Source organism: Carcharhinus amblyrhynchos, chromosome 13, assembly GCF_965287045.1.
Source record: "Carcharhinus amblyrhynchos chromosome 13, sCarAmb.v2.hapA, whole genome shotgun sequence".
NCBI lineage: Eukaryota > Metazoa > Chordata > Chondrichthyes > Carcharhiniformes > Carcharhinidae > Carcharhinus > Carcharhinus amblyrhynchos.
Window position 1 is genome coordinate 10,342,053 of NC_137336.1, and position 26,477 is coordinate 10,368,529.

The following is a 26,477-nucleotide window of genomic DNA, read 5'->3' on the forward strand; positions in this document are numbered from 1 at the left end:
AGTCTTACTTTGGTGGTTGGTGAGTTAATGGAAAGGGTCCTGAGAGATAGGATTTATGACCATTTGGAAAGATGCAGTTTAATCTGGAATAGTCAGCACAGTTTCGTGAGGGGTAAATTCTGCCTCACAAATTTGATTGAATTCTTTGAGGAGGTAACTAAACGTGTGGACGAAGGTAGAGCAGTTGATGTCGTACACATGGGTTTTAGTAAGGCATTTGATAAAGTTCCCCATGGTAGGCTCATGAAGAAGATAAGGATGTATGGGATAGAAGGAAATTTGGCTGATTGGATAAGTAACTGGCTGTATCATAGAAGGCAAAGGACGGTGGTGGAAGGAAAATTTTCAGACTGGAGGCCAGTTACCAGCGGTGTACTACAGGGGTCAGTGCTGGGTCCTCTGCTATTTGTGATTTTTATCAATGACTTGGAAGAGGGGGCTGAAGGCTGGGTTAGTAAATTTGTTGATGACACCAAGATTGGTGGAGTAGTGGATGAGGTGGAGGGCTCTTGTAGGCTGCAAAGAGACACTGATAGGATGCAGAGCTGGGCCAAAAAGTGGCAGATGGAGTTTAACCCTGATAAGTGTGAAGTGATTCATTTTGGTAGGACAAACCTGAATGTGGATTACAGGGTCAACGGCAGGGTTCTGAGGAATGTGGAGGAACAGAGAAATCTTGGGGTTCATATCCACAGATCTCTGAAGGTTCCACTCAAGTGGATAGAGCCGTGAAGAAGGCTTATAGTGTGTTAGTGTTTATTAATAGGGGGTTTGAGTTTAAGAGCCGTGGGATTATGCTACAACTATACCAGACGTTGGTGAGACTACGTTTGGAATATTGTGTTCAGTTCTGGTCACCTCACTATAAGAAGGACGTGGAAGCATTAGAGAGAGTGCAGAGAAGATTTACCAGGATGCTGCCTGGTTTGGAGGGTAGGTCTTATGAGAAAAGGTTGAGGGAGCTGGGGCTTTTCTCTTTAGAGCGGAGGAGGATGACAGGCGACTTAATAGAGGTTTATAAGATGAAGAGAGGGATTGATAGAGTGGACGTGCAGAGACTATTTCCTCGGGTGGATGTAGCTATTACTAGAGGGCATAACTATAAGGTTCATGTTGGGAGATATAGGAGGGATGTCCGAGGTAGATTCTTCACTCAGAGAGTGGTTGGGTGTGGAATAGACTGTCTGCTGTGGTGGTGGAGTCGGACACTTTAGGAATTTTCAAGTGGTTATTGGATAGGCACATGGAGCACTCCAGAATGATAGGGAGTGGGATAGCTTGATCTTGGGTTTGGACATAGCTCAGCACAACATTGAGGGCCGAAGGGCCTGCACTGTGCTGTAATGTTCTATGTTCTAAATCACACTAACACCTTCCTGTGTATGAGCATGGAGACATTAAAGCCAGAATTCTTCGCCCCTTCCTGCCAATGGAATCTTCTGGTTTGCTGACGTTGACCCCTGTGTGAGCCATACAAATTTCTGTTGACTTTGGTGGGCCAATCGCTCACCGCCTCCATTATAGGTTTTCCCTTGGAGGGGCGTGTTGGAAAATTCTGGTCTAAGCGTTGATAGAATAATTTGATAGCTAGATGTTATAACAGCACTTTGCAGAAAGGATCACTTACTGACGTCAGGGCAAGAACCTCAACTCATTTATTTTTAATATTTTTCATATTTATTTATGAGATGTGGGCATCACTGGCTGGCCAGCATTTATTGCCCATCCCTCATCGCCCTTCAGAAGGTGGTGGTGAGGCGTGTGGACAGTATTCCAATCACAGTCCTGACTTGTGCCGCGTTAGACCATAAGAGCAGAATTAGGCCATTCAGCCCATCAAATGTGCTCCACTATTCAATCATGGCCAATATGATTCTCATCCCCATTCTCCTGCCTTTCCCCATAACCCCTAATCAATCAACAACATATCTCTTCTGACTTGAAGACACTCAGTGACCTGGCCTCCACAGCTTTCTGCAGCAAAGAGTTGCACAGATTCACCACTCTCTGGCTGATGAAATTCTTCCTCAACTCTGTTTTAAAGGATCATCCTTCAGTCTGAGGTTGTGCCGTCTGGTTCTAGTTTTTCTTACTAATGAAAACATCCTCTCCACGCCTATTCTATCCAGGTCTGTCAGTATCCTGTAAGTTTCAATAAAATACCCCCTTCATCCTTCTAAACTCCAATGTGTATAGACCCAAGGATCCTCAATCATTCCTCATACAACAAGCTCTTTGTTCCAGTGTTGATGGTGGATAGTCGCAGGAACTACAGGAGGAGGTTTTTCAGCTCTTGAACCTTTTGTGCAATTCAATTAGATAATGATCGAGCAGCATCTTAACTCATAGAATCCTACATTACAGAAGGAGGCCATTCGGTCCATTGAGTCTACACCGACCACAATCCCACCCAGATCCTATTTCCATGACACCATGCATTTACCCTAGCTATTCCCCTGACACCAAGAGGCAATTTAGAATGGCCAATCCACCTAACCTGCACATCTTTGTATTGTTGAAGGAAACTGGAGCACCTGAAGGAAACCTGTGCAGATAGAGTGAGGATGTGCAGACTCCACGCAGACAGTAGACTCAGGCCGAGAATGGAGCCCGAGCCCCTAGCACTGTGACGCAGCAGTGCTGACCACTGTGCCACCCCATCTACTTGCCTTAGTTCTAACTGTCAAGAGTCTGAGTTACTGTTGCAACAGTTGTGTGTTTTGGACAGTGATGGTAGAAGTTCCAATGTTCAGCCAACCATTTAACTGAAAAGGAACCTTTCTCACCCATTCTCTGCGCGGGATTGATTTACAGATTAATTCTAAACCTAAACACAACAGGAAAATACTGAGCTGATGAAGGGTCATCGAAACATTGGTTCTATTTTTCTCTCCACAAATGTTATCAGATCTGCTGAGATTTTACAGCATTTTTCAGTTTTTGTTTCAGATTCCAACATCAACAGTATTTTGCTTTTATCTTAATACTAAACCTGTTTGGTCATGTTATGAACACGTCTTGTTCAACCACCCAGGGGTGGGACTTGAACCTGGAGCTTCTGCCTCTGAGACAGAGATGCCACCCACTGAGCCACAATACTCTTACCTGAAAAAATTCTATCAGCCTCGCTTTCAAAACGTTCAATTGACTCCCAACCCCAATGGCTTTAGGGACGCAGTGAGCTCCAGGTTTCCATCTCTCTTTTGTGTGAAGAAACACTTCCTGACATCAGCCCTGAATAGCTCAGTTCTAATTTTATCATGCCCTCTTGTTCTGGACCCCCAATGCCCACCCCACTGTCCCCACCCACCTCACACCAGAGGAATAGCTTCTCTCAATGTTATAAAAATACTTAAATCACCACAATTAGATCAGCCCTTCAATCTTCTAAACTCAGGAGAATCTAAATGTACACTCAACTTGCCTTGGTTATATTCAAAGGGTGGCACAGTGCAGTGGTTAGCACTGCTGTCTCACAGTGCCAGGGAACTGAGTTCGATTCCAGCTTGGGTGACTGTGTGGAGTTTGCATATTCACCCCATGTTTGCGTGGGTTTCCTCCGGGTCCTCCCCTATTTCAAAGATGTGTGGGTTAGATGGATTGCCCATGTTAAATTGCCTGTCCAGAGATGTGTCGTTAGATGGATTAGCCAAGGTAAATGTGTGGGTAGGCCTGGGCAAGATGCTCTTTGGAGAGTTGATGCAGATTCAGAGGGCCGAATGGTCTCCTTCTGCACTGTAGGGATTCTATGGTTCTGTCTTCATAATTTAACCATTTAAGACACATATCCGGTTTCCTGCCACACGCCAAAGATGTGCAGGTTAGGTTGATTGGCCATGCTAAATTGACCCTTAGTGTCAGGAGGATTAGCTAGGGTAAATATGTGGAATTGTGGTCAGTACAGACTCAATGGGCCGAATAGCCTCCTTTTGCACAGTAAGAAGTCTCACAACACCAGGTTAAAGCAGTCTTTAACCTGGCGTTGTGAGACTTCTTACTGTGTTTACCCCCAGTCCAACGCCAGCATCTCCACATCGTGACTCCTTTTGTACTGCAGGGATTCTATAACTACATCAGTTCCTGGCACTGAGAACAATTTGTAGAATTCTTATTTTTAAATTGATTCACGGATATTGGTGTTGCTAACAAGCCAGCAATTATTACCCACCCTTGTCACCCTTGAGAAGATGGTGGGGCAATAAAACACTGATAGCTGTTCAAATGTCCATAATTGCAAAACCTAACTAGACGAGACTCCATAAATATCTGCGTCATCAATGGTGGCAGAGCCCAGTACGTGAGTTCAAAGGGTAAGGCTGAAGTGTTTGCAAATATCTTCAGCCAGAAATGCCAAGTGGCTGCCAGTCTTCAGCCAATTCGATTCACTCCATCTGATAAATGACTGAGCATAACGAATACAGCAAGGACTATGTTTTAAGTTTATTTATTAGTGTCACAAGAAGGCTGACATTAACACTGCAGTGAAGTTACTGTGAAAATCCCCTAGTCGCTACACTCCAGCGCCTCAGGTACACTGAGGGAGAATTTAGCATGGCCAATGCACTTAACAGGTACGTCTTTCAGAGTGTAGGAGGAAACTGGAGCACTCGGAGGGAACCCTATGGAGAGAATGTGTAAACTCCATACAGTGACCCAAGCAGGGAATCGAACCTGGGTCCTTGGTGCTGTGAGGCAGCAGCGCTAACCACTGTGCCACGGTCAGCTGTAGTGATCTGGAGATTTGTGTTCCAATGCACCATGCCATGGCCAAGCTGTTTCAGTACAGCTACAACACTGGCACAATAGGATGCTGCCCGGCTATGTCCCGTCCACAAAAAGCAGGAGTAATCCAATTCCACTCAATAACCACCCCATCGGTCTATTTTTAATCATCAGCAGAGTGATGGAAGGGGTTGTCAACAATGCTATGAAGCAGCACTTGCTCACTAATAACCTGCTTATGCATCATCAGTTTGGGTTCTGCCAGCATTACTCAGTCTCAGACATCATTGCGGCCTTGATCCAAGCAAAGACAAAGGAGTAGAATTTCAGACTTGAGGAGAGAGTGACTGCCCTTGATGTCAAAACAGCATTTAACCAGATGTATTGTTGTAGAACATAGAACATTACAGCGCAGTACAGGCCCTTCGGCCCTCGATGTTGCGCTGAACAGTGGAACCAATCTAATGACCCTCTAACCTAACCTATTCCAATGTTATCCATGTGCCTATCCACTGACCATTTGAATGCCCTTAAAGTTGGCGAGTCCACAACTGCTGCAGGCAGGGCATTCCACGACCGTTGTGGGGGAATTAAAGTGATGGACACAAAAATGGTTGCCTGGCACACAAAATGGTTACCTGGGAAGGGACATTAACAGGCACTGGTTTTTAACACAGACAGTTACTTAAAAGTTAAAACATGCAGGATCCAAAATGCTGCAAGAAGCTGGTCAGAGCTTGAGGCACTTTAGATAAGGGCAGACCCCAGAACAACATAAATGTAACAAGGTCAGCCACTGTATAGATCGAAACCATCATTGATAGAGGACATAACTGCATAGACGTGTCCATTCTATGAACAATGATACGTTAACTGTCCATGTCCGTACCTGTCTGATAGTAATGATGTGTTAACTGTCCATGTCCGTATCTGCCTTCTCAACTTGTAATGATGTGTTAACTGCTAATGTCTGTACTACCCACTGTCTAAAAGGTATAAAAATGATCAACTACCATTGTGTAGTTGAGAAGGTAGCTGCCGAGTACAGTGCTTTCTCCCGAAGCTTCGTGCCCAAAATAAAACTGTATTGTTGAAATCTCCAAGTCTGACTCCGAAGTGGTAAATTTCCCACAACAGTATTATCAAGGATCCTGGATGAAAATTAAGTCTGGGAATCAGGGACAAACTCTTTTACTGACTGGACTCACAAGTAATACAACGGACAATAGTCCCCGACAATCACAACCTCAGCCCCAGGACACTGCTGCATTTGCTCAGGGTGACGTCCTAGACCCAATAATCTTTAGCTGCTTCTTCAATGAGGTTTGTTCTGACAGAAGTGGGGATGTTTGCTTAGATTAAATTATGTCTTTGGAGTCTGTGTCTGCCTGCAGTAAGGTCTGGATAACATTTGGGCTTGGGCCCATGTGTGATAAGTAACATTTGCGTAACACAAATGCCAGGCAAAGACCAACTCCAAGCAGGAACGTTGATGATGATTGTACAATGTTCATTACTATTCACAGCTCCTCAGACACAGAAGCTGTGTTCCTGCCTGCAGTGACCCAATATTCAGGCTTGGGCTGATAAGTGACAAGTAACATTCACCTCATACATTGATCACCTCCAGCGAGAGAGAATGCAACCACATCCACTTGGCATCCAATAGCATTTCCACCACTATCTCACCACCATGAACATCCTGGGTTACCTTTGACCAGAAACTTAACTGGACCAGCCTCATATTGTGGTTTAATAGTAGATCAGATGCTAAGGTGAATGATTCACCTCTGAACGCCCCAAAACCTTTCCACCACCTCTAAGGCACATATTTGGAATGAATGCAGCTCTAACAACATGCAAGAAGCTGGACTCTATCCAGCACATCGCCAGCATGATTGGCAATTCATCCCCACATTAATGATCCAGTTCCTTCCCCACCAGCATAAAGGGTGGCACAGTGGTTGGCACTGTTGCCTCACAGCACAGGTTCAATTCTGGCCTCCGATGGTTATGTGGAGTTTGCACATTCTCCCCGTGTCTGCGTGGGTTTCCTCCGGGTGCTCCAGTTTCTTCCCACACTCCAAAGATGTGCAGGTTAGGTTGATTGGCCATGCTAAATTGCCCCTTAGTGTGAGAGGGATTGGTGGGGTTATGGCGATAGGGTCTGGGTGAGATTGTGGTCGATGCAGGCTTAATAGGCCTAATGGCCTCCTTCTGCACTGAAGGGATTCTTTGATTCTAGTTACTGTGCGTACCATCTCCTTGATGCACTGCAGCAACTCACTGTCTTCTTCAAAAGCATGACCTGCACCGCACAGCTCTGGGAAAACAAAGGCAGTTACTACATACCAGCACCATCATGTGCAAGTTTCCCTCCAAGTCAAACAGCATCCTGGCTTGGAAGTGTTTGCTGTTCCTTCATCATGGCTGGGCCATCATCCTGGAACTTCATCCCAAACAGCGCTGTGGGACCATCTTCACCACATGCGCTGTAGCAGTTTAAGAAAGCAGCCCATACTTCTATAGGGCAATTAGTTATGAGCAATAAATGCTGGCTTTGCCAACACACACATCAGTAAAAAAAACAGAGGGGCACTGTAAAGTGAACTGCAAAACCCCTATCATCACTACAACTGATATCAATGAACGTGAAATGGAATGGATAGAACACTGAACCAGAAACCTTATTGCTCTGTGTGGCTGAGTACCACACACACTGGAGCCAGTACGAGGAGAATAATCAGTCCTGGGTAGCCGTGGGGAGGAGTTAAATCAGAATGGTCAGGTGGGTAGTAGTTGTTTGGGTAATGGAGGCTTTGATTTGATTTATTATTGTCACATGTATTAGTGTAGAATGAAAAGCATTGTTTCTGATGGGCAGGTTGATTGTGTAGTTACCTAGGTGTTGGACCAGCTTTTAATCAGTCTAACATTTTCTTTGGTAACTATGCAAATGACACCAATCTCTGTCTAGTCTCCAACTTGGGAGTTAGAGTCGGATACATTCTCAGAGGGTCCCTGGAGAGCCTACCAGAAGCTTAAATTTCCTTGGTAACTCCCACATAGATCAGGACTTCCAGAGGATCCTGCGTGCAACGTCAGTCGTCCTAATCTCCGGTGATCTGGAGACCAGAAGATTTGGCCCAATGATTTTCCTCCATCCACAGTTAGGCATTATTAATGATACACATTTATTATCTACAAACTGGACCTGATTTACAGATTGTTGTGTAAAATAGTACAGTTTATAAAATGAATATATTAAATTCTTTCATCCGTTCGCTGTGAGCTTTATTACTGTTAACATAAAAACACCTTGGGAGTGAAATTCCTCCCACCAATAATTTTACATGGAAAGGTTGCTGTGATCACAGAGAATCCTCCATTGTTCACTCACACCAACTTTCACAGTACAATTATTGACATGGCAACATTCAGACCCTTCAACTTTGGACTATAAATAAGAATAGAATCTGGTACAGCGTTATTTTGGTTGACAAGGATTTAAAAACAAGGATCTGCATTCATTAGGCAAAGTAAATGAATGAGTTCTTGACTCGGGGTAGCTCTCAACACCCCCAGAGGATCTGGAGCACAGCACTAACATCTAGTTTGTTCTGTCAAACTTTCACACCAACTTTCATAAGGAAAAGGATCAAACCGCCATGTGGAGTACTCAAAACTATCCCTCAAAAATTGAGATTTTTTTTAACCCCCATGAATCAGCAAATCTACATGGGAAACAGGGATTTATCCAGCACCCATTTCTAAGGAATTCCCGCAAACTACGACTCCAGTTAAATATTTCAGGAGCTGTTTAAGAATCAGCAATCATGCTTACATCTGAAATACTACTGAATTTAGTGGATATAAAATTGTCTCTAAAATGAGTAAAAATGAGTATGTAAATGATGTGGATAAATCCCTGATTTGAGACGTTGTACAGAAACTCACTTCATTTTTCCAGTCTTGATTAGGAATGCTCTGTGACCCCTCCCTTCAATTAAAGGTGCTCCCCTATCCTACCCCTTTCAATCAGAGGTGCTGGCTATCCCACCCCATACCACGGAGACGCTCCCCATCCCATTCTGCTTCACTGAGAGACAGTCCCTTTTCTTCCTCTGGAGCGCAAGTGTCCATCACAGTCAGCACCTCACAGAGAATAATACACTTAGCAAGGTACAGGTTAAAAATGGTGCCACTCTTAATAAATTGGACCAGTGTGCATCAGGATGGAAGGTCGCGTTATAAGTGGATTTTGATTTCACATAATCTTTGTTCAGTTGAGTATAAAATGCTGTCAGGTTCAGCATGAGCTGTTCGTGGGTGTGTCTGTATACACTTTTGTTTTGGCGGGGGGGGGGGGGGGGGAGTGAGGGAAAAGGAAGAGGAGGGAGTTTGCCTCGCTCAAGACCTCCCCCCTCGATTGCTCTTCCCGAATTGAGCAGCTGATGTTGGGGAACTTTCCTGTGATGAAATCGATGATCCAAGAACAGAGATTCCACGAGACAAACTGTTCCAGTCTGGAAGGGAGACACCTCCATCATGGCCAAAACTAAATCTTCTCTACTGTTAAGTCTCAGCTTTCTTTATAAATATCTGAAAGAAATATCACAGTATTGTAATCAATTAGTGTGATTAAAAAGCACCTTTCTGTGAGTTAGAATTTTGCAGCACAGAAACAGGCCATTTGACAAACTAGTCCTTGCCAGCGATTCTGTTCCACATAGAATCATAGAACACTACAGTGCAGAAAGAGGCCCTTCGGCCCATCGAGTCTGCACCAAACACAATCCCACCCCAAGCCCTACCCCCATATATTACACCCACTAATCCCTCTAACCTACACATCCTTGGACACTAAGGGGCAATTTCTTAGCATGGCCAATCAACCTAACCTGCACATCTTTGGACTGTGGGAGGAAACCGGAGTACCTGGAGGAAACCCACGCAGACACGAGGAGAATGTGCAAACTCCACACAGACAGTGACCCGAGCCGGGAATCGAACCCAGGACCCTGGAGCTGCGAAGCAACAGTGCTAACCACTGTGCTACCGTGCCGCCCATAGGCTACATACCAACACGATCCTCTGTTCATTTCTCCCCTCGGTGCTCAATCCCAGCTTCTGTTTAAATGCATTTATGCTATTTGCCTCAACTCCTCGGGCAGCATGGTAGCAGAGTGGTTAGCTCTGCTGCTTCACAGCGCCAGGGACCCAGGTTCGATTCCCGGCTTGGGTCACTGTGTGTGGAGTTTGCACGTTCTCCCCATATCTTCGTGAGTTTCCTCCGGGTGCTCCAGTTTCCTCCCACATTTTGAAAGATGTGCCAGTCAGGTACATTGACCCGAACAGGCTACGGACTGTGGCAACTAGGAGAATTTCACAGTAACTTCATTGCAATGTTAACGTAAGCCTTACTTGTGACTAATAAATAAAAACTTAACCTTAACTTTAAACTCTTGTTTGCAAGGAGGAAGGAATGTAAAAAGGTAGAGAAGTTCTGCTACAGCTGTACAGGGCATTGCTGAGACTACAGCTGGGGGACTGTATACTGTGTCTGACCTCCATATCTAAGGAGGCATTGAAAGCAGTTTTGAGAAGGTTCACTAGGCTAATTCCTGGCATGGAGGGGCTGGTTTACAAGGAAAAGTTGAGCAGATTGAGTCTACGCTGTTGGAGTTTATAAGAATGAGCGGTGATCTTAAACTCTGAGGAGGCTTGATGGGAGTGGACGTTGAGAGGATGTTTCCCCTTTGTGGGTAAGTCTAGAATCAGTGGCAGTTTCAAAATAAAAGGGCCTCCCCATATTTAAGACAGCGATGAGGAGGAATTGCTTCTTTCCCCCAGTGGGCAATGGAATCTGGGTCATTGAATGTACTCAAAGCGGAGTCACACAGATCTTTGACTGACAAAAGAACCCAAGGAATATGGGTAACAGGCAGGAAAGGTAAGGCCACAATCAGGTCAGCCACGAGCAGGTTCAATGGGCTGAATGGCCTATTTCTGCTTCTTACGATATTAAAGTGAATTCCACATTCTAATCACTCTCTGGGATTTGGCCTGAGTTACTTATTGGATTTATTAGTGGTTATATTATATTCATGGCCCCAAGGTCTGGGTCACTCGCAAGTGGAAACATCCTCTCGGTGTTTATTATACCAAAACCTTCCATATTTTAATCACAATCATGCCACCCGATAAACTCTTTTACACAGAAATGAGCAAGCATTAATAAAACAAGCAAAGTAAAACAGAGAATTACACCCGTACAGACAGACAGAGAGAAAGAGAGAGAGAGAGACTATAAATCCTATGGGATTACATTGCTGCTATCCCAGCTGGGGACCAGGTTGGGCAATTCCAGCCACTGTCTTTCAGGTGAAGCCCTATCTGCCTTCTCAGGCAGATGAAAAATATTCATTGCATTGTGGAGGAGGAGAAGGGGTGTTCTCTCTGGTGTCCTAAGCCAATAATTAAACTTCAACCAACATGACCAATTATGGATTTTCTAGTCATTTATTATGCTGATGTTTGTGGGATCTTGCTGTGCACAAATTGGCTGCTGACTTCTCCTACATTACAACAGCGACGGCATTTCATAAAGTCCCTAATTGTCTGTAAAGCACTTTGGGATATCGTGAAGTTGAGAAACGAGCTTTGGAAATGCAAGCTCTTTCCATTCCTAGCCTTGAAGGGGATGCATATAGTTCCGGCTCGAAGGAATTAGTTGCTACATTACAACAGTGACTAAATTTCAAAACGACATACCAGCCGGACAAAAGAGTGGAGAGAGGGTCAGTGACGTAAAGGGGAGGTGCAGAGGAAGTGCCAGGAACTATTTCTGTACACTGGTATTCAACGGTTGCATTGAGCTGCCAGGAACTGGGAGACTAAACACTCTGGTATGGTGAAAGGTCAGGGCAGGATTGATAATGTAGACACAGCAAACCAAACGGACCCTCCTCAACCGAACCTGCCTCGTACTTCCTGTTCCAGGAAACATGTTTCACTGCAGAAATCAATCTCAATTCAAAACAAACAACTCTCCTAAGATCATAAGCTCTGACTGTTAGCCAGCACAATGTAATTTATTAACAATCTTTGGTGAATTGACACAGTTCTATCCACAAGATGCACTGTGGCAATTCACCCAAGAACCTTAGACTGCATCTTCCAAACCCACGACCACTTCCATCTAGAAGGACAAGGGCAGCAGGTACATGGGAAAACCACCACCCTCCGAGCCACTCAATATCCTGACTTGGAAAGATATCGCTGTTCCTTTGCCATCACTGGATCAAAATCCTGGAATTCCCTCTCTAATGGCATAGTGGGTCAACCTGCAGCACGTGGAATGCAGCAATTCAAGAAAGCAGCTCACCACCACCTTCTCAAGACAAACTAGGGATGGGCAATAAATGCTGGCCAGCCAGCGACGCCCATGTCCCACGAATGCATTAAAAAAAACAACTCACATTTTAAAAAATATAGAGCGAAAACACTCCAAAACACTCCAAAGGACCAATAATTAGACAAACTTTGTGACATGGAGTCACAATATCGTAACGGAGAAGTGAGAGGTAGAGAGGTTTAGAAAGGGAATTCCAGAGCTTAAGACTGCTGAAGGCCTGATTATAACAGTGGAGAGTTGGAATAAGCAATACCTCACTAAGTATCACCCAGACTGGTGAGTCTGATAGGGTAGACAAACGGACCACCTCCAACGGACCAAACATTGGATCGACAACTCCCTCAGCGATGCCATTTGTGAAGGAAGCTGAAACACAAGGAAAGGTTTGGAAGACCTGGTAAGCCATATTATTCGATTGTTTGGAGTTTGTTTCACATGAGCAATTATTTTCCCCATTTTCATAGCCTAAGATCTGCTCAGCTTTGTATCTAACTCCATTCCAAGGCTGTCCAACAGGCAAGAGGCTATTTGATACAAAATTAAATAAATGTTGATGCTGTGCAACAGAAATAGAAATCCCAATATTACATCAGTATGTGAGATAGTCTTACCAATTCGGATGTACCCATCTTCTGTTCTCTGATATTTTGGAGACTTGTCTTTACCATCTAGTAAGGTTTCCTTCCATGTCTGCTCTGTCTGTAAATTAGAATAATAAAGTCAGAGTCTGTTAAAGATATTTGGACACTATTACTGACCAACAGAGTGAATGCATGAGCTGCCAGTCCGCCAATGCCTCAATGTTCAATTTCTGATCCATGTTTACCATTTCTGACTTGACCTCATCCCTTCTTATTCAGCCACACTCTCCATCCTCACCCCTCCCTATCCAGCTCCACTCTCCATCCCCATTCCTCCCTATCCAGCTACACTATCCATCCTCCCCCTCCCTACCCAGCTGCACTCTCCATCCTCCCCCTCCCTACCCAGCTGCACTCTCCATCCTCCCCCTCCCTACCCAGCCGCACTCTCCATCCTCCCCCTCCCGATCCAGCCGCACTCTCCATCCTCCCCCTCCCTATCCAGCTGAACGCTCCATCCTCATCTCTCCCTATCCAGCTGCAGTATCCATCCTCCCCCTCCCTAACCAACCGCATTCTCCATCCCCATTCCTCCCTATCCAGCCGCACTCTCCATCCTCATCCCTCCCTTTCCAGCTGTACTATCCATCCTCATCTTTCCCTATCCAGCCGCACTTTCTATCCTCATCTCTCCCTACCCAGCCGTACTAGCCATTCTCACCCCTTTTCTATCCAGCTACACAAACCTTGGCGATCCCTGCACTCTGGCAATTCTGGCCTCTTGAAAACCCTTCCAGCTGCCTGGGCCCCAAGCTCTGGAATTCCCTGCCTCCCTTCCTAAACCTTTCTCCATTTCTGCTCGAAGACACTTGTTAAAATCGAACCTTCTGAATAAGCTTTTAATCATCTGCCCCAAGTGGCTCAATGTCATATTTTGTCTGATATACACTCCTGTGAAGCAACTCTTGACATTTTACTTTAGTTAAGATGCTACATAAATGCAAGTTAGAAGGGGGAATGTATCTTTACCCCCAGTAACCACGCAAAGCTAATGGTACTTCAGGGTAGGGAGGGGGAAAAAAACTAGAGAAGAGAAAAGCTGCTAATAGTCCAGTGAACTTTGTTGGAAACTGTGCATGGGGACACTAGTCTAGGTAAAACTTGGATTGACCAACCTTTCATCGCCAAATTGCCTGCAGACAGTAACATGTAAAGATGCAGAGATTACTTAAATAAAATTGGTAAATAAGCTCATACACTCCTAATACACTCAACACTACACAAACTGGAGGGGTCTGTTCAGCTCCTCAAATCTATTCACATTCAATTATATACGTGCCTCTGATCTGTGCCTCAACTCCATTACCTGCCTTTTCTTCATATTGCTTGATTCCCTTAGGGTAACAGAAATCTATCGAACTCAGTCTTGAAGGTTTTTAGTTAACCCTCTGCATGTAAAGTCTTTTTTTGGGGGTGGGGGGGAGGAGGAGGTAACGTTTTCTGGTTTCATCCCTGAATGGTCTAATTTAAAGGTGGAACCCTCTTGATCTGCCCCACACCTCCCCAACCCCACAGGGAATAGTTTCTCTCTATCAACCATATCAAATCCTTTCATCAATTCAACACTGCTCAATTAGATCAGTTCCCAACCTTCTACTCTTGAGGCAACACAAATGATAAAGACTCCACTCATCTCATTTACATTGACTGTAAAACAAAGTGCATTTCCGGGACCGCGGGTATGCGGAAGATTGAATAGTTTCTCTGCGGCTGGCTGGAGAAAACGTAAAGTGACAGAAGATATTTATTGGCCTGAAAAGCTAATACAATTATTTGTTCAGCGTTTATTTACAGGACGTGGGTAAGGCCAGCATTTATTGCCCATCCCTAATTACCCTGAGAAAGTGGTGGTGAGCTGCTGCCAGTTGACAATGCTGTCAGCTTAGGATTTCCAGGATTTTGGCACAACAATGACAAAACTAGGTGAAAATATTGGCACAAGATCAGCTCCAGTATATCACAATGCACTCCATGAAAATGTACTGAAAACCAGGTTCTATTTTCTTCATCAATATTAAACATACAGGCAATCTCAGAGTGGCAGATGGCATGTATCACCTGCAGCCAATTCGTGCTGTGTGACGCCTACTGCAGCCAACCTGCCTGGTCTCTGGTCGTGCTTCTTTTTTTTAATTCAATCTTGGGATGTGGGTGACACTGGCTGGGCCAGCATTCATTGCTCATGTTGAGGGCATTTAAGAGTCAACCATCTGGCTGTGGGTCACATGTAGAGTAAGAAGTCTCACACACCAGGTTAAAGTCCAACAGGTTTATTTGGCAGCACTAGCTTTTGGAGCACTGCCCCTTCATCAGGTGAGTGGGAGCTGTGCTCTCAAACAAGGCATATACAGACACAAACTCAATTTACAAAATAATGGTTGGAATGTGAGTCTTAGCAGGTAATCAAGTCTTAAAGGTACAGACAATGCGAGTGGAGAGAGAGTTAAGCACAGGTTAAAGAGATGTGTATTGTCTCCACTGTAAGAAGTCTCACAACATCCGGTTAAAGTCCAACAGGCTTATTTGGTAGCACAAGGCACAAGCTTTCGGAGCGCCGCCTCTTCATTAGGTGAGGGGCAGCACTCTGAAAGCTTGTTGCTTATGCTACCAAATAAACCAGCTGGACTTTAACCTGGTGTTGTGAGACTTCTTACTGTGCTTACCCCAGTCCAATGCCAGCATCTCCACATCATGTTCACATGTAAGCCAGACCGGGTAAGGACGGCAGATTTCCTTCCCTTAAGACATTAGTGAACCAAATGAGATTTTCTCACAATTGTCAATGGTTTCTTGGTCATCAGTAGACCTTTAATTCCAGATCTTTACTGAATTCAAATTTCATTGTTTGCCGCGGTGGGATTTGAACCTGGGTCCTCAGAGCATTATCCTGAGTCTACTGGATTAGTTGTCCAGTGACCATACCACTGTGCCACTGTCTCCCCACTGAGCAACAGCAAGACATGTTAAAACATCAGGCATTTTCTTCTGTTACACCACCTGAGTTTTTAATTTTTCAGGCACTGTTTCCACCAGTAGAAAAATATAGGCAAAAATCTGTATTGCAAAAATCTACTACAGTGCAGATTTTCTAAAATTTTAATTTCAAAAAAGGACTTACATCAAAAGGCAAAACTTCAACTGTGGTGTTGTAAAGCTTGTCACCAGGATGCTCAATATTCCCACTGCGAAAGAAAAACCTGGGAACAGAACAAAACAGAAGCTCAATGCACAAATAGGAAAGGGAACAGGTCAGACAAAGTTTCATTTGTACTAAAACTAATCGTTCTAGCAATCATCATCATACTTTAATGTGTCACATTTCATGAAATGTGTGCAAACCTCTCCAAGATCATGTCGCAACAGGGGTGATCCGGCCAAAGAGAAGAACTAGTCTTTATCAGGATGACATTTTACTGACTATTCCCTGTGCTTACTCAAGACATCTATTCAAAGAACAGTTCAGTGCCGATGCTGCAGATTGGTACAGCATAAACAGAATTCACATTCAACACAGCTGTATCTCTGAATGCAAGACAAAGAGCCAGACAGAAAGAGAACGGGCAAGAGGAGCCAGGGAGAGAGACAGAGAGAGAGAATATGTGTAAGAGAGAGACAACAGACCAAGAGAGATTCAGACAGAAACAGAGAGAGAGAGACAAAGAGTGGATACCAAAGTGAGAGAAGAGAGAGAGGGTGCTAGAGGGAGAGAGAGAGAGAGAGAAAGAGAGAGAGAAAAAGAGAGAACAACTGTGTGCCAAAGAGACAGCGAGAGAGTGGGTGTCAAAGGGAGCAAGCGACTGCCAGACGGAAAGAGTGGGTGTCAGAGAGGGACAGAGCATGCTAGAGATAGAGCACTGGTGCTGGCTGGAGGGTACAGCACAAGAGATGGGTGCGGGGTGGGGCCGGGGGGTGCGGGGTGGGGCGGTAGGAGGTGGCAGTGGTGGGGGGTTGGTGGAGCACAAAAGGATGAAGAAGGACATAGCACCAAGGGACTGGGAGTGGAAAACAGAATCAGAGAGAGGGGAAAGGGTACAGAACCATGAGTGCAAGGTGAAAAGCTTTGCCAACATTGCAGCAGCAATGTTAATCTGGATCTTAATTCCATTTACCTACCTTGTTTCTGTAACCCTTAATATGCTTAACCAACAAAAACCTATCAAGCTCAGTTTTAAATTTTCAATTGATGCACAAGACTCAACAGCTTTTTTTGGAGGAAAGAGTTCAAGTTCTTTTAAACCATCAATTTAGGTCCACGTTTGATTCCCATTTAAATAAAGGATCATCCCTGACCGTTCAAAACTTAGCCGAAAGTAATAACTGAGTTATACAGACCAAAGTTCTACTCCCATGCTAGCTTATTTCAGCTGGGTAGTTGGGGCAGTATTTGACAACAGTAAAATAATCAGTGAATGCTCCCACGTCCGGTGTCCCTGGGCATGTTCATAGATACATAGCTAAGAAGCCCTATCCCCAGTAGCCCAAAGCTCACTGTCTAGCCCAATATTGTCTGATTGGAATCAGAGTAGCCAAATGAGACTGACAATCATTGGTCATGCACGCCGATTCCAGTAGAGAAAGCCCCACACTCACTGTCTCTCAATATTAGTACATGTGCTTCACATGAGTAGATTTTCCAAACAACAAGCTCTCACCTTTCTCTGAAGCAGAAGACTCTGATGTTTAAGTTCTACCAGACGCTTTAATAGGGTATGTATATGGACTGTGGAGAGACATTGAATGGGTGGCTCTCTATCAACCTGGCAATTCTCCAGTACAGCCCACGTTTCCACTCCCTTAATTCCAAGGGCCGCAGACTTGGATGAACATGGGCTACAACTGGTTTTGCGATTCACCATCAGATCTGGCTGGACCACATCAAACTATCAGGTCCTGCTTTCATCTTCCAAAATTGCTCACTATTCCAGAATCATCCTCGAATGCAAAGATTATTCCCAGCTTTTTCTACTGCAAGGGCAGGTTAAACACCTCTCCTAACTCCTCCACCCTCACCTCCAATACACATGAGGAGCTCATGGACTCCTCTGTCACGAAGGTAGCAACCATCTGATCAGCAACTTCTGCTGCTTCCCTTGCCCAGAGTCAAACTTCCTCTAAGGATCCCCATAGCTCCAGTCCCTGAATGCACACTGTTCTCTGCTTTCTCTCCTATCATCCCTCATGCCTTTGCCAAGAACATCTTGTCCATAAGAGCCAGACCCAGCTCCTTCAAGCCTAGTCCCAGTAAACCACAACTTCCCTGTCTCCACCTCCATAACCTTGCCCAGCTCCACCTCTGTCACAGATCATTGGCTGCTGAAACCCTCATTCATGCCTTCGGTAACTCAGCACATAAATATTACAAAACTCTCCTGGCAGCTATCCCATGTTACACCCTCCATAAACCAGAGGTCATTCTGACCTCTGCTACCAGTGTCCTCATTCACACCTCATCTCATTCACCCACCATCCCTGTGCTTGTTGACCTACATTGACTCCTGGTTAAGCAACATCACGACTTTAAACTTCTTATTCCTTGCCCCTTGCAAACTCTAGTTTCCTTAGATATCATGCTTCAAGTGCCTCAGCACTGGTTGCCCTGTCTTTCGCTGCTGAGGCCCTAATCTCTGGAATTCCCTCCCTAAACAAAGAACAAAGAAACCTACAGCACAGGAACAAGCTCTCCGGCCCTCCAAGCTTGCACCAACCACGTTGCCCGACTTAATTAAAAGCCCCTATCCTTCCAGGGACCACATCCCTCTATTTCCCACCTTATTCATGTATTTGTCAAGACGCCCCTTAAAAGCCACTACTGTGTCTGCTTCCACTACCTCCCCCGGCAGCGAGTTCCAGGCACCCACTACTCTCTGCGTAAAAAAAATCTGCCTCGTATGTCTCCTAAATAAAATCAGAGTGAGAATGTGGGCATTCTCAAACCTCTCTTTGTCTTTCTCTGCTCCTTTAACAACCCCCTCTTCCTCCCCCCCTTTTGTTCAATGACACTCCTGCAAAGTCTCCTAGGTGTTTTTATTATGTTAAAGGAGCTACATAAATCCAGGTGGATGTTGTGTTTCACAGAGGATTAGACCTACTTAATGGCCCAACCTACCTGTCCACTTTCACTGGTGTAAAAAATCTGAAGCGTATAAAATCACCAGCCACTGGGGTGAAAGCCCAGAAGAAGTCCTCTCCAAGGTAAGCCTTTTCCAGTGTAAAATGCTGGTATGTTTTCAGGCTGGAAGTCACCTCTGCTGGGGGATTGGAATGTCCTTTGTGCAAGGCATGTTTTCCAAAGTCCTTGTCCTGGAAAAGACGTCAGGATTTTCTTGGATTAACAAGATATGGTAACATATGCAAGACTCTGAATAACAAAAAAAATGCAATAAGGGAAGGGAATGTAATTGGATTTATTCAGTAGTCAAATTATCTTAATTTGCTTGGCTGTAATGCACTTCGGGACTTCTTTAGGTGGTGAAAGGTGCTATATAAATGCAATTTGTTTATTTTTATTGTGCGGTGACTGTCATTATGTAAGAAAACACGAACAGCAATGATCGATTCACTGTCTGTCGTGGTGTTTGGCTGAAGGCAGAATGCTTTCTCGACTTGAGAGAAAATGCCCTCTTTACAGAAATTATGACAAAGAATGTTGACCCAAACGTCCTCTAAACAGGTTTTACATGATCTGACGCACTGGTCCCTCCCCTTATATATATATATATATATATATAAATAACAAGATCACCTGGAGTACCTTGTACAGTTTTGGTCTCCTCAATTGAGAAGGGATATACTGGCACTGGCACCTAGGAATTTCACTAAGTTGATTCCAGAGTTGAGAGGGTGGCTTATGAGGACAGACTGAGTAGACTGGGACTATACTCATTGGAATTCAGAAGAATGAGGGGAGAACTTATAGAAACATATAAAATTATGAAAGGAGTAGATAAGATAGAAGCAGGGAGGTTGTTTCCACCGGCAGGTGAAACTAGAACAAGTGGGCATGGCCTCCAAATAAGGGGGGGCAGATTTAGGACTGAGTTGAGGAGGAACTTCTTTACCCAAAGCATTGTGAATCTTTGGAATTCACTTCCCAGTGAAGCAGTTGAGGCTACCTCATTGAATGCCTTTAAGGCAAGGATAGAAAAATTTTTGAACAGTAAAGGAATTAAGGGTTATGGTGAGCGGGCGGGTAAGTGGAGCTGAATCCACGGAAGATTCAGCTGTGATCTTATTGAAGGGCAGAGCAGGCTCCAGGGGCCAGATGGCCTACTCCTGCTCCTAGTTCTTGTGATCAAAATAAAGCAATAGCCAATAGTCTATGGCATTGCAAATGGAGAGTTTAAAATCAAATAAAGCCTTTTGGTGCTGAGGTTAAAGACCAGGGGTTAGACTGGACCAGGATAAACAGGGGTATTTTGGACCCACTTTAAAGACATACATACTGACTGCGTTAACTTATATATTCCTTGGTCCAGATTTGTAATGAAAATTGCCAGCCTTTGATTGCACCTTTCCTCCACCTAGTGGTGAACACAGGCATTGTATATTTAATTGCTTGGTAGTACGGAATTTGAGTATTTCAGAAAAAGGAGTCATGCTATTGAAGCTTTTCGTCTTTCACTCATCAGGACAGACTGAAGAATGCCAAATTTCAAGGGTACAACAATTTATCATGCACGAGAAAAGGACTATTAATTGGTTGGCAAGTTTGTTCTGATTGATTGAGATGTTGCCATGACAAATGAACCAGGGAGTTATTGTCTCCCCCATGCGTTAGTTTACTCAAACAGGTGCAATATCTGGACATAATCCTTTTGCCTGCACAGGACTGGTGCCTGCATATGAATATATGCAGCTTTTAACAAGGGTTAGTGGGCTACATTGCGAGCCTAACTGATAATCTTAAATTGGATTTAAGTGTAATTCTTAGCACAGTTGAGATTGTTCAGCAAATTCTGCCCAATTGCAGAATCACATCTAACATTGGATATGATGTTCTGAGTTTTGCAAGTACAGGCTGGTTAAGTGCGGTCAGTTCTGTGTCTATTACGAACAGTCAAAGGGAATGCTGATTTATAAAATCCACCAGTTTTGGGACATATGGCCTATATACCTGGTATTTGATTTAATTTATTGTCAAATGTATTGATAAACAGTGAAAAGTATTGTTTCTTGTGTGCTATACAAACAAAGCATGCTGTTCATAGAGTACATAGGGGAGCAGGAAAGAAGAGGGTGCAGAATGTAGTGTTATAGTCATAGCTAGGGTGAAGAGAAAGATCAACTTAATATATGGTGGGTCCATTCAAAATGGCAGCAGGGCAGAAGCTGTCTTGAGTTGATTGGTGTGTGGCCTCAGACTTTTATATCTATTTCCCGACGGAAGAAGGTGGAAGCGAGTATGTCCGGGATGTGTGGAATTCTTGATTATGCTGGCTGCTTTGCTGAAAGTTATACATTTGTTCTGATGAGTGCAGGTTGAAAAACTTTGACAGCATGTCGCTCTTGCCAGGAATGGTATATTTGTAAATATCAATTTTGTTAAAGCAAATCAATTTAGTTATAGAGTCATAGTCAGAGAGGTTTGCAGCATGGAAACAGGCCCTTCGGCCCAACTTGTCCATGTCACCCTTTTTGTTTTAAACCCCAAAGCTAGATGAAGCAAATGAGACCATATAATTTAAAAGATAAGTTTATTTGGAATAAGGCAAAAGCCTAGTCTTTTTCTGGATAAAATTAATTTATATTTCAGAGGGAAAGTATTTACAGGGCTATGGAGAAACAGCAGTTTTCTGGCATTATGGCTGTCCAAAAATATTGTCTAATCTAAATAACATTTCATCTGGTTTCAATTTATTGTAAGGTATTTGATTCATTCATTCCCAGAGCAGCACAGTGACTCAGTGGTTAGCACTGTTGTCTCACAGCGCCAGGGATCCGGGTTCAATTCCGGCCTTGGGTGACTGAGTGGAGATTTCAAGTTCTCCCCATATCTGCGTGGGTTTCCTCTAGGTGCTCTGGTTTCCTTCCACACTCCAAAGATGTGCAGGTTAGGTGGATTGGCCAGGGTAAATTGTCCCTTAATGTTCCAAGATATGCAGGCTAGGGCGAGTTAGCTATGGTAAATGTGTGGGGTTTGGGGGATGGGGAGTGGGAGAGGGACCATGCCTGGCTAAGATGTTCTGTCGGAGAGTTGGTGTAGACTCAATTGGCCGGATGGCTTCCTTCCGCACTGTAGGGATTCTATGATTCTTTATAAAACTAGAAGGCTGCATATTCAAGATTTTGTGCCAATACCTAATCAAATGATAAAGCGATTTAGATTGATTCAGAGATTGTGAAAGGAGTTGCACCTGGGTCCTTTACCAGCTATTACGTATCATTGACCAAGCTCAAAGGTATCTGCAGTGGACCACCTGCGCAATCAAGTTTGTGTTGAAATCCTCATCCAGATTTTTCTTGCAATGCACCACTTGTTTCGTAGTGGCAAAGGGCGGCTCACCATTGGCCAGGAGTGGGATCTTCCACTCCTGCCGTTGTCAACAGGGTTTCCTATTAAATGCACCCTTCGCCACCAGGAAACATGCCATTAGCTGGGCTGGAAGGTCCCACTGACATGACTGCACTTTGGAATTCTCTAGGTTGTGAAAGATGCTAGATAAATGCAATTTGTTTATTTTTGTCAGCTGTGTGGAGTTGTTGTTTCTCTTCCCGAACTTAGTGGTGCACAAGGCAGAGTTTCATTTGTCCTCATAGCAAAGTTGTTCCTGGAACAGGTTGCTAGCCTGTTACCAGAGGCTTGAGGTGCATCATTGTACATGAAGCACGGCTGACCAGGACTCTCTCCCCACTCTTACCATCTGTCATTGGTGTGTGTTGGAAAGATTGTGCAGGCTGACACAGTCAACCTGTGTGGCTGCATTTTGAATGCATCTTCCTTCACCAAGTCCTGGGGTGGGACTTGAACCTGGAGCTTCTGACTCAGAGGCAAGGACACTAACCCGTTGTGCCATATAATCTCTCCGGCGGGGGGGAACAGTAGAAACAAAATCCTAAGAATCATTTGAAAACTGCTGGTGGTCTTTCTGATGGATGAGCGCATTTAGGTGGAGATGATGGCACTGCGGTTACATCATTGAACATTCATCATTACAACATTCCAGAGGTCCAAACTAATGCTCTGGGGACATGGGTTCAAATCCCACCATGGCAGCTGGTGGAATTTAAATTCAATTATTAAAAAATCTGGAATTGAAAACTAATCTCAGTAATAACTATGACAACAACCCTCCATTGTTGTAAAGATCCATCTGGTTCACCAGTGTTCTTTACGGAAGGAATTCAGGACTCCTTACTTGATTCTGCCTATTGGTGACTCCAAATCAACATGGTTGACTCTTAACTGTCCATTTGAAATGGCCTAGCAAGTTACTCTGTTCAAGGGCAATAGGGATGGGAAACAAATGCTAGCCTTGCCAGAGATGCCTACATCCCATCAATGAATAAAGAAAAAAAATACTCTGCCTCATTTGTATCCATCTTACAGCCTAATAAATATTCATCCATCAAATTCACCATATTTGGGAAACAGGAATAAAATGTGGGCAAGCTTACAGTTAGATCAATTTTGGCTTTTGGCCCCTGGCCTTATTGATTTGATGAGCTGCAGGATGCCAAACATCATTCCCCCAATTCATTTCGTCACAACACACCAACTGCACTGGCTGGAAGCCAGGCTATTGTGGAGAGCGGCTGGCGGATGGAGCCAGCGTGACACGCGAGGAGAGGGAACTCCTGGCTAGCAGGGAGAAGTGATCCTGGGGTAGTGGCGTTCTACATTTGAAAAACTAATACTGAGGAAAGCCGCAACCAAATTACAAAGCATGCAAGGAGTATTTCATTTTGTTAAGAAAAGTGCCGAGGCTACATACTATTGAAAAAAATAACTTAAGCGGGCAAAGGGACCTGGGAGCACAAATGAACAAACGATTAATAGTAATGATACAGATTAAGAAGAGCATTTGCAAAACAAAAAGCAAACCAAATACTGGGCTTATGTTTTAAGAGGGATAGAAATGAAAAGTAGCAAAGTTACATAAAGCTGTGTCAAAGCTTGGTTATCCACATTTAACATATTGTTTGCAGGTCTGACTGCTGTATTATAAAAAGGATAGAGAGACAGTGGAGAAAGGGCAAGATAGATCAATCAGAATTACACCCCAACTGCAAGGTTGTATTTGTCCGTGAATGAACAGACTTGATGTCTTTTCTCTAGAAAAGGCAAGGCTGACCTAATGGAGATTTTAAAATTATGAAACGTTTTGATAGAGTGGACAGAGTGAGAGCGTTTCCTCTTGTAAACGTAGGAAATAGAAACAGGAATAGGCGATTTAGCCCTTTGAGCCTGCTCCGCCATTCATTTTCATAATAGCAGATTATTAAATCCTGATCCCCACTCCCCACCCACCCACACACACACAAACACACATATACAGAGCGGCCTTGAGAGAGTTTAACTGGAGGCCATCAATACAAGATCACCAACAAGAAATACAGTAGGGAAATCAGGAGGAGCTTCTTTACCAGTTCAGTGGTAAGAACGTGGATCTAACTAGCACAAAGAGCAGTTGAGGTGAATTGTGTAGATGCTAGGTAAGCTAGATACCAGTATGAGGGGGAAAAGAGAATAGAGGATTAGGATTAGATGAGGAAGGAAAGGGAAAGATGGGATGAGGCTGAAATGGAGAATAAACAATAACAGGTAACAGTTGGGGTGAATAGTCTGTTTCTCATTCTATAAATTCTTACGTCTCTGTGTATGGCGCATGTTCTCATCATTTATAAGAAGCTGCACTGCCAGCAGGCAGCTGCAGGTGGTGCTGCTAAACTATCAAGAGCCAAATTTATCCCAGTCTCAGCCACATTAGCTGGGAGTTTTCAATCCCAGCCACCGCAGGACAGGAAATATCCGCCTGAAGTCCATCAAATTTTTCATCCCACCCGCCATAAATAACCTGAAAATCCCAGCCACTGTCTGGGCCACAGCAAGTAGCTGTCCTGCGGCAGCCAAGAATTCACATTATTCTGTAGCTGAAAGAGAAATTATGGTGATATATAGCACCAGTATAAAATCCCTTGAACTGCCAGCAAACTGAATGGTTGTTTCTCACATGTGTGAAGGCCATCGAATTTGCCTTGCAATAAAAGTATACGGAGACATTGGAGATTGGGCGAAAAAATTTTCAGAATCACAGAATCTTTACATTGCAGAAGGGGGCTTTTTGGCCCATCGAGTCTGTATTGTTTCCCTGAAAGAGCATTCTACTTAACTCCACTTGCCTGCTTTAACCCCATAACCCTGCACATTCTCTCTTTTCAGATAGCAATACCTCTTTTGAATACCTGAATCGAACCTGCCTCCACCACCCGCTCAGGAAGTTCATTCTAGACTCCAGCCACCAAGCTTTTCCTCACATGACTTCTACTCTTTTTGTCCATTATTTTGATTCTGTGCCCTCTCATTCTTGATGGTCTCTTTAGACAGAACAGTTTCTCACTATCTACTCTGTACATACCCACCAGTGTCTTGAACACCTTCATCAAGTCTACTTTCAGCCTCCTTTTCTCCGAGAAAAACAGACCCAACCTCTCCAATCTATCCTTGTAGCTACAGTTCTTTATCTCTGGAATCATTCTTGTGAATCTTCTCAGTACTGTGTCCAGTGCCTTCACATTCTTCCTCATGTATGACATCCAGAACTGAACACAGTGTTCAGATGAGGCCTAACTATTGTCTTACACAAGTTCAACACAACTTGCTTACTCTTGTACTAAATGCCCTAAGAATGATATTAAAACCATGAGGCAAAGGCCTCATGACATTGTCGCAAGACTATTAATCCAGAAACTTAGTTAATGTTGTAAGGACCCGGGTTCGAATCCTGCCAAGGCAGATGGTAGAATTTGAATTCTATTTTTAAAAAAATCTGGAATTAAGAATCTACTGATGACCATGAAACCATTGTCAATTGTTGTAAAAACCCATCTGGTTCGCCAATGTCCTTTAGGGAAGGAAATCTGCTGTCCCTGGCTGGTCTGGCCGACATGTGACTCCAGAGCCACAGCAATGAGGTTGACTCTCAACGGCCCTCGTGCAACTTGGGATAGGCAATAAATGCTGACTAATCAGCACATCCCTGTCCCAGGAATGAATTTTAAAACATTATACCTATCAGGGAAGACTGAATAGTCTGGAGCTCTCTTCTCCAGAGGAAAGGGTTGAAGGATAAACTTTTAGAGATCTTTACGATCATTACAAAGTTTTATAGGATAGGTGCAGAAAAGATGTTGTGCAGTTTCAGGAGCAACTTAAAATTAGAGGTAATAAGCATAGGATAGTCACTAATAAATCCAATAGGGATTTCAGAAATGTCTTGACTCAGTGAGTGATGAGAATATGGAACTCATTACCACAAAGAGTAGTTGAAGCTGACAGCATTGATGAATTTAAGGTTAAGCCGTGTAAGTGTATGAAGGAAAGGGAAATAAAAGGGTATTCTGAGAGGATTAGTTGAAGAGTGGTTGGGAAGAGACTACCTAGTGCATACTAAAGGAAAGTACTAGTCACAAGTAGGCTTACATTACTGAGAAAATCTCCTAGTCGCCACACTCCGGTATTCAGGTACACTGAGGGAGAA

General features: G+C 44.0%; 1 protein-coding gene across 1 annotated transcript in view; it reads right to left on the bottom strand.

Annotated features, from left to right (window-relative positions):
- Nucleotides 1–9,085: 9,085 nt before the first annotated feature.
- Nucleotides 9,086–26,477, bottom strand: part of mgat4b (alpha-1,3-mannosyl-glycoprotein 4-beta-N-acetylglucosaminyltransferase B) — a 225,142-nt gene continuing 207,750 nt past the window's right edge. The window contains exons 11-15 of the mRNA XM_080201274.1: nt 18,887–19,080; nt 15,899–15,977; nt 12,751–12,838; nt 12,393–12,505; nt 9,086–9,324 (exon numbers count right to left, since the gene is read on the bottom strand). Of these exons, the coding sequence (XP_080057400.1) occupies nt 9,298–9,324; nt 12,393–12,505; nt 12,751–12,838; nt 15,899–15,977; nt 18,887–19,080 (501 nt within the window). The 3' untranslated portion in view covers nt 9,086–9,297. The remainder of the gene's footprint in view (nt 9,325–12,392; nt 12,506–12,750; nt 12,839–15,898; nt 15,978–18,886; nt 19,081–26,477) is intronic.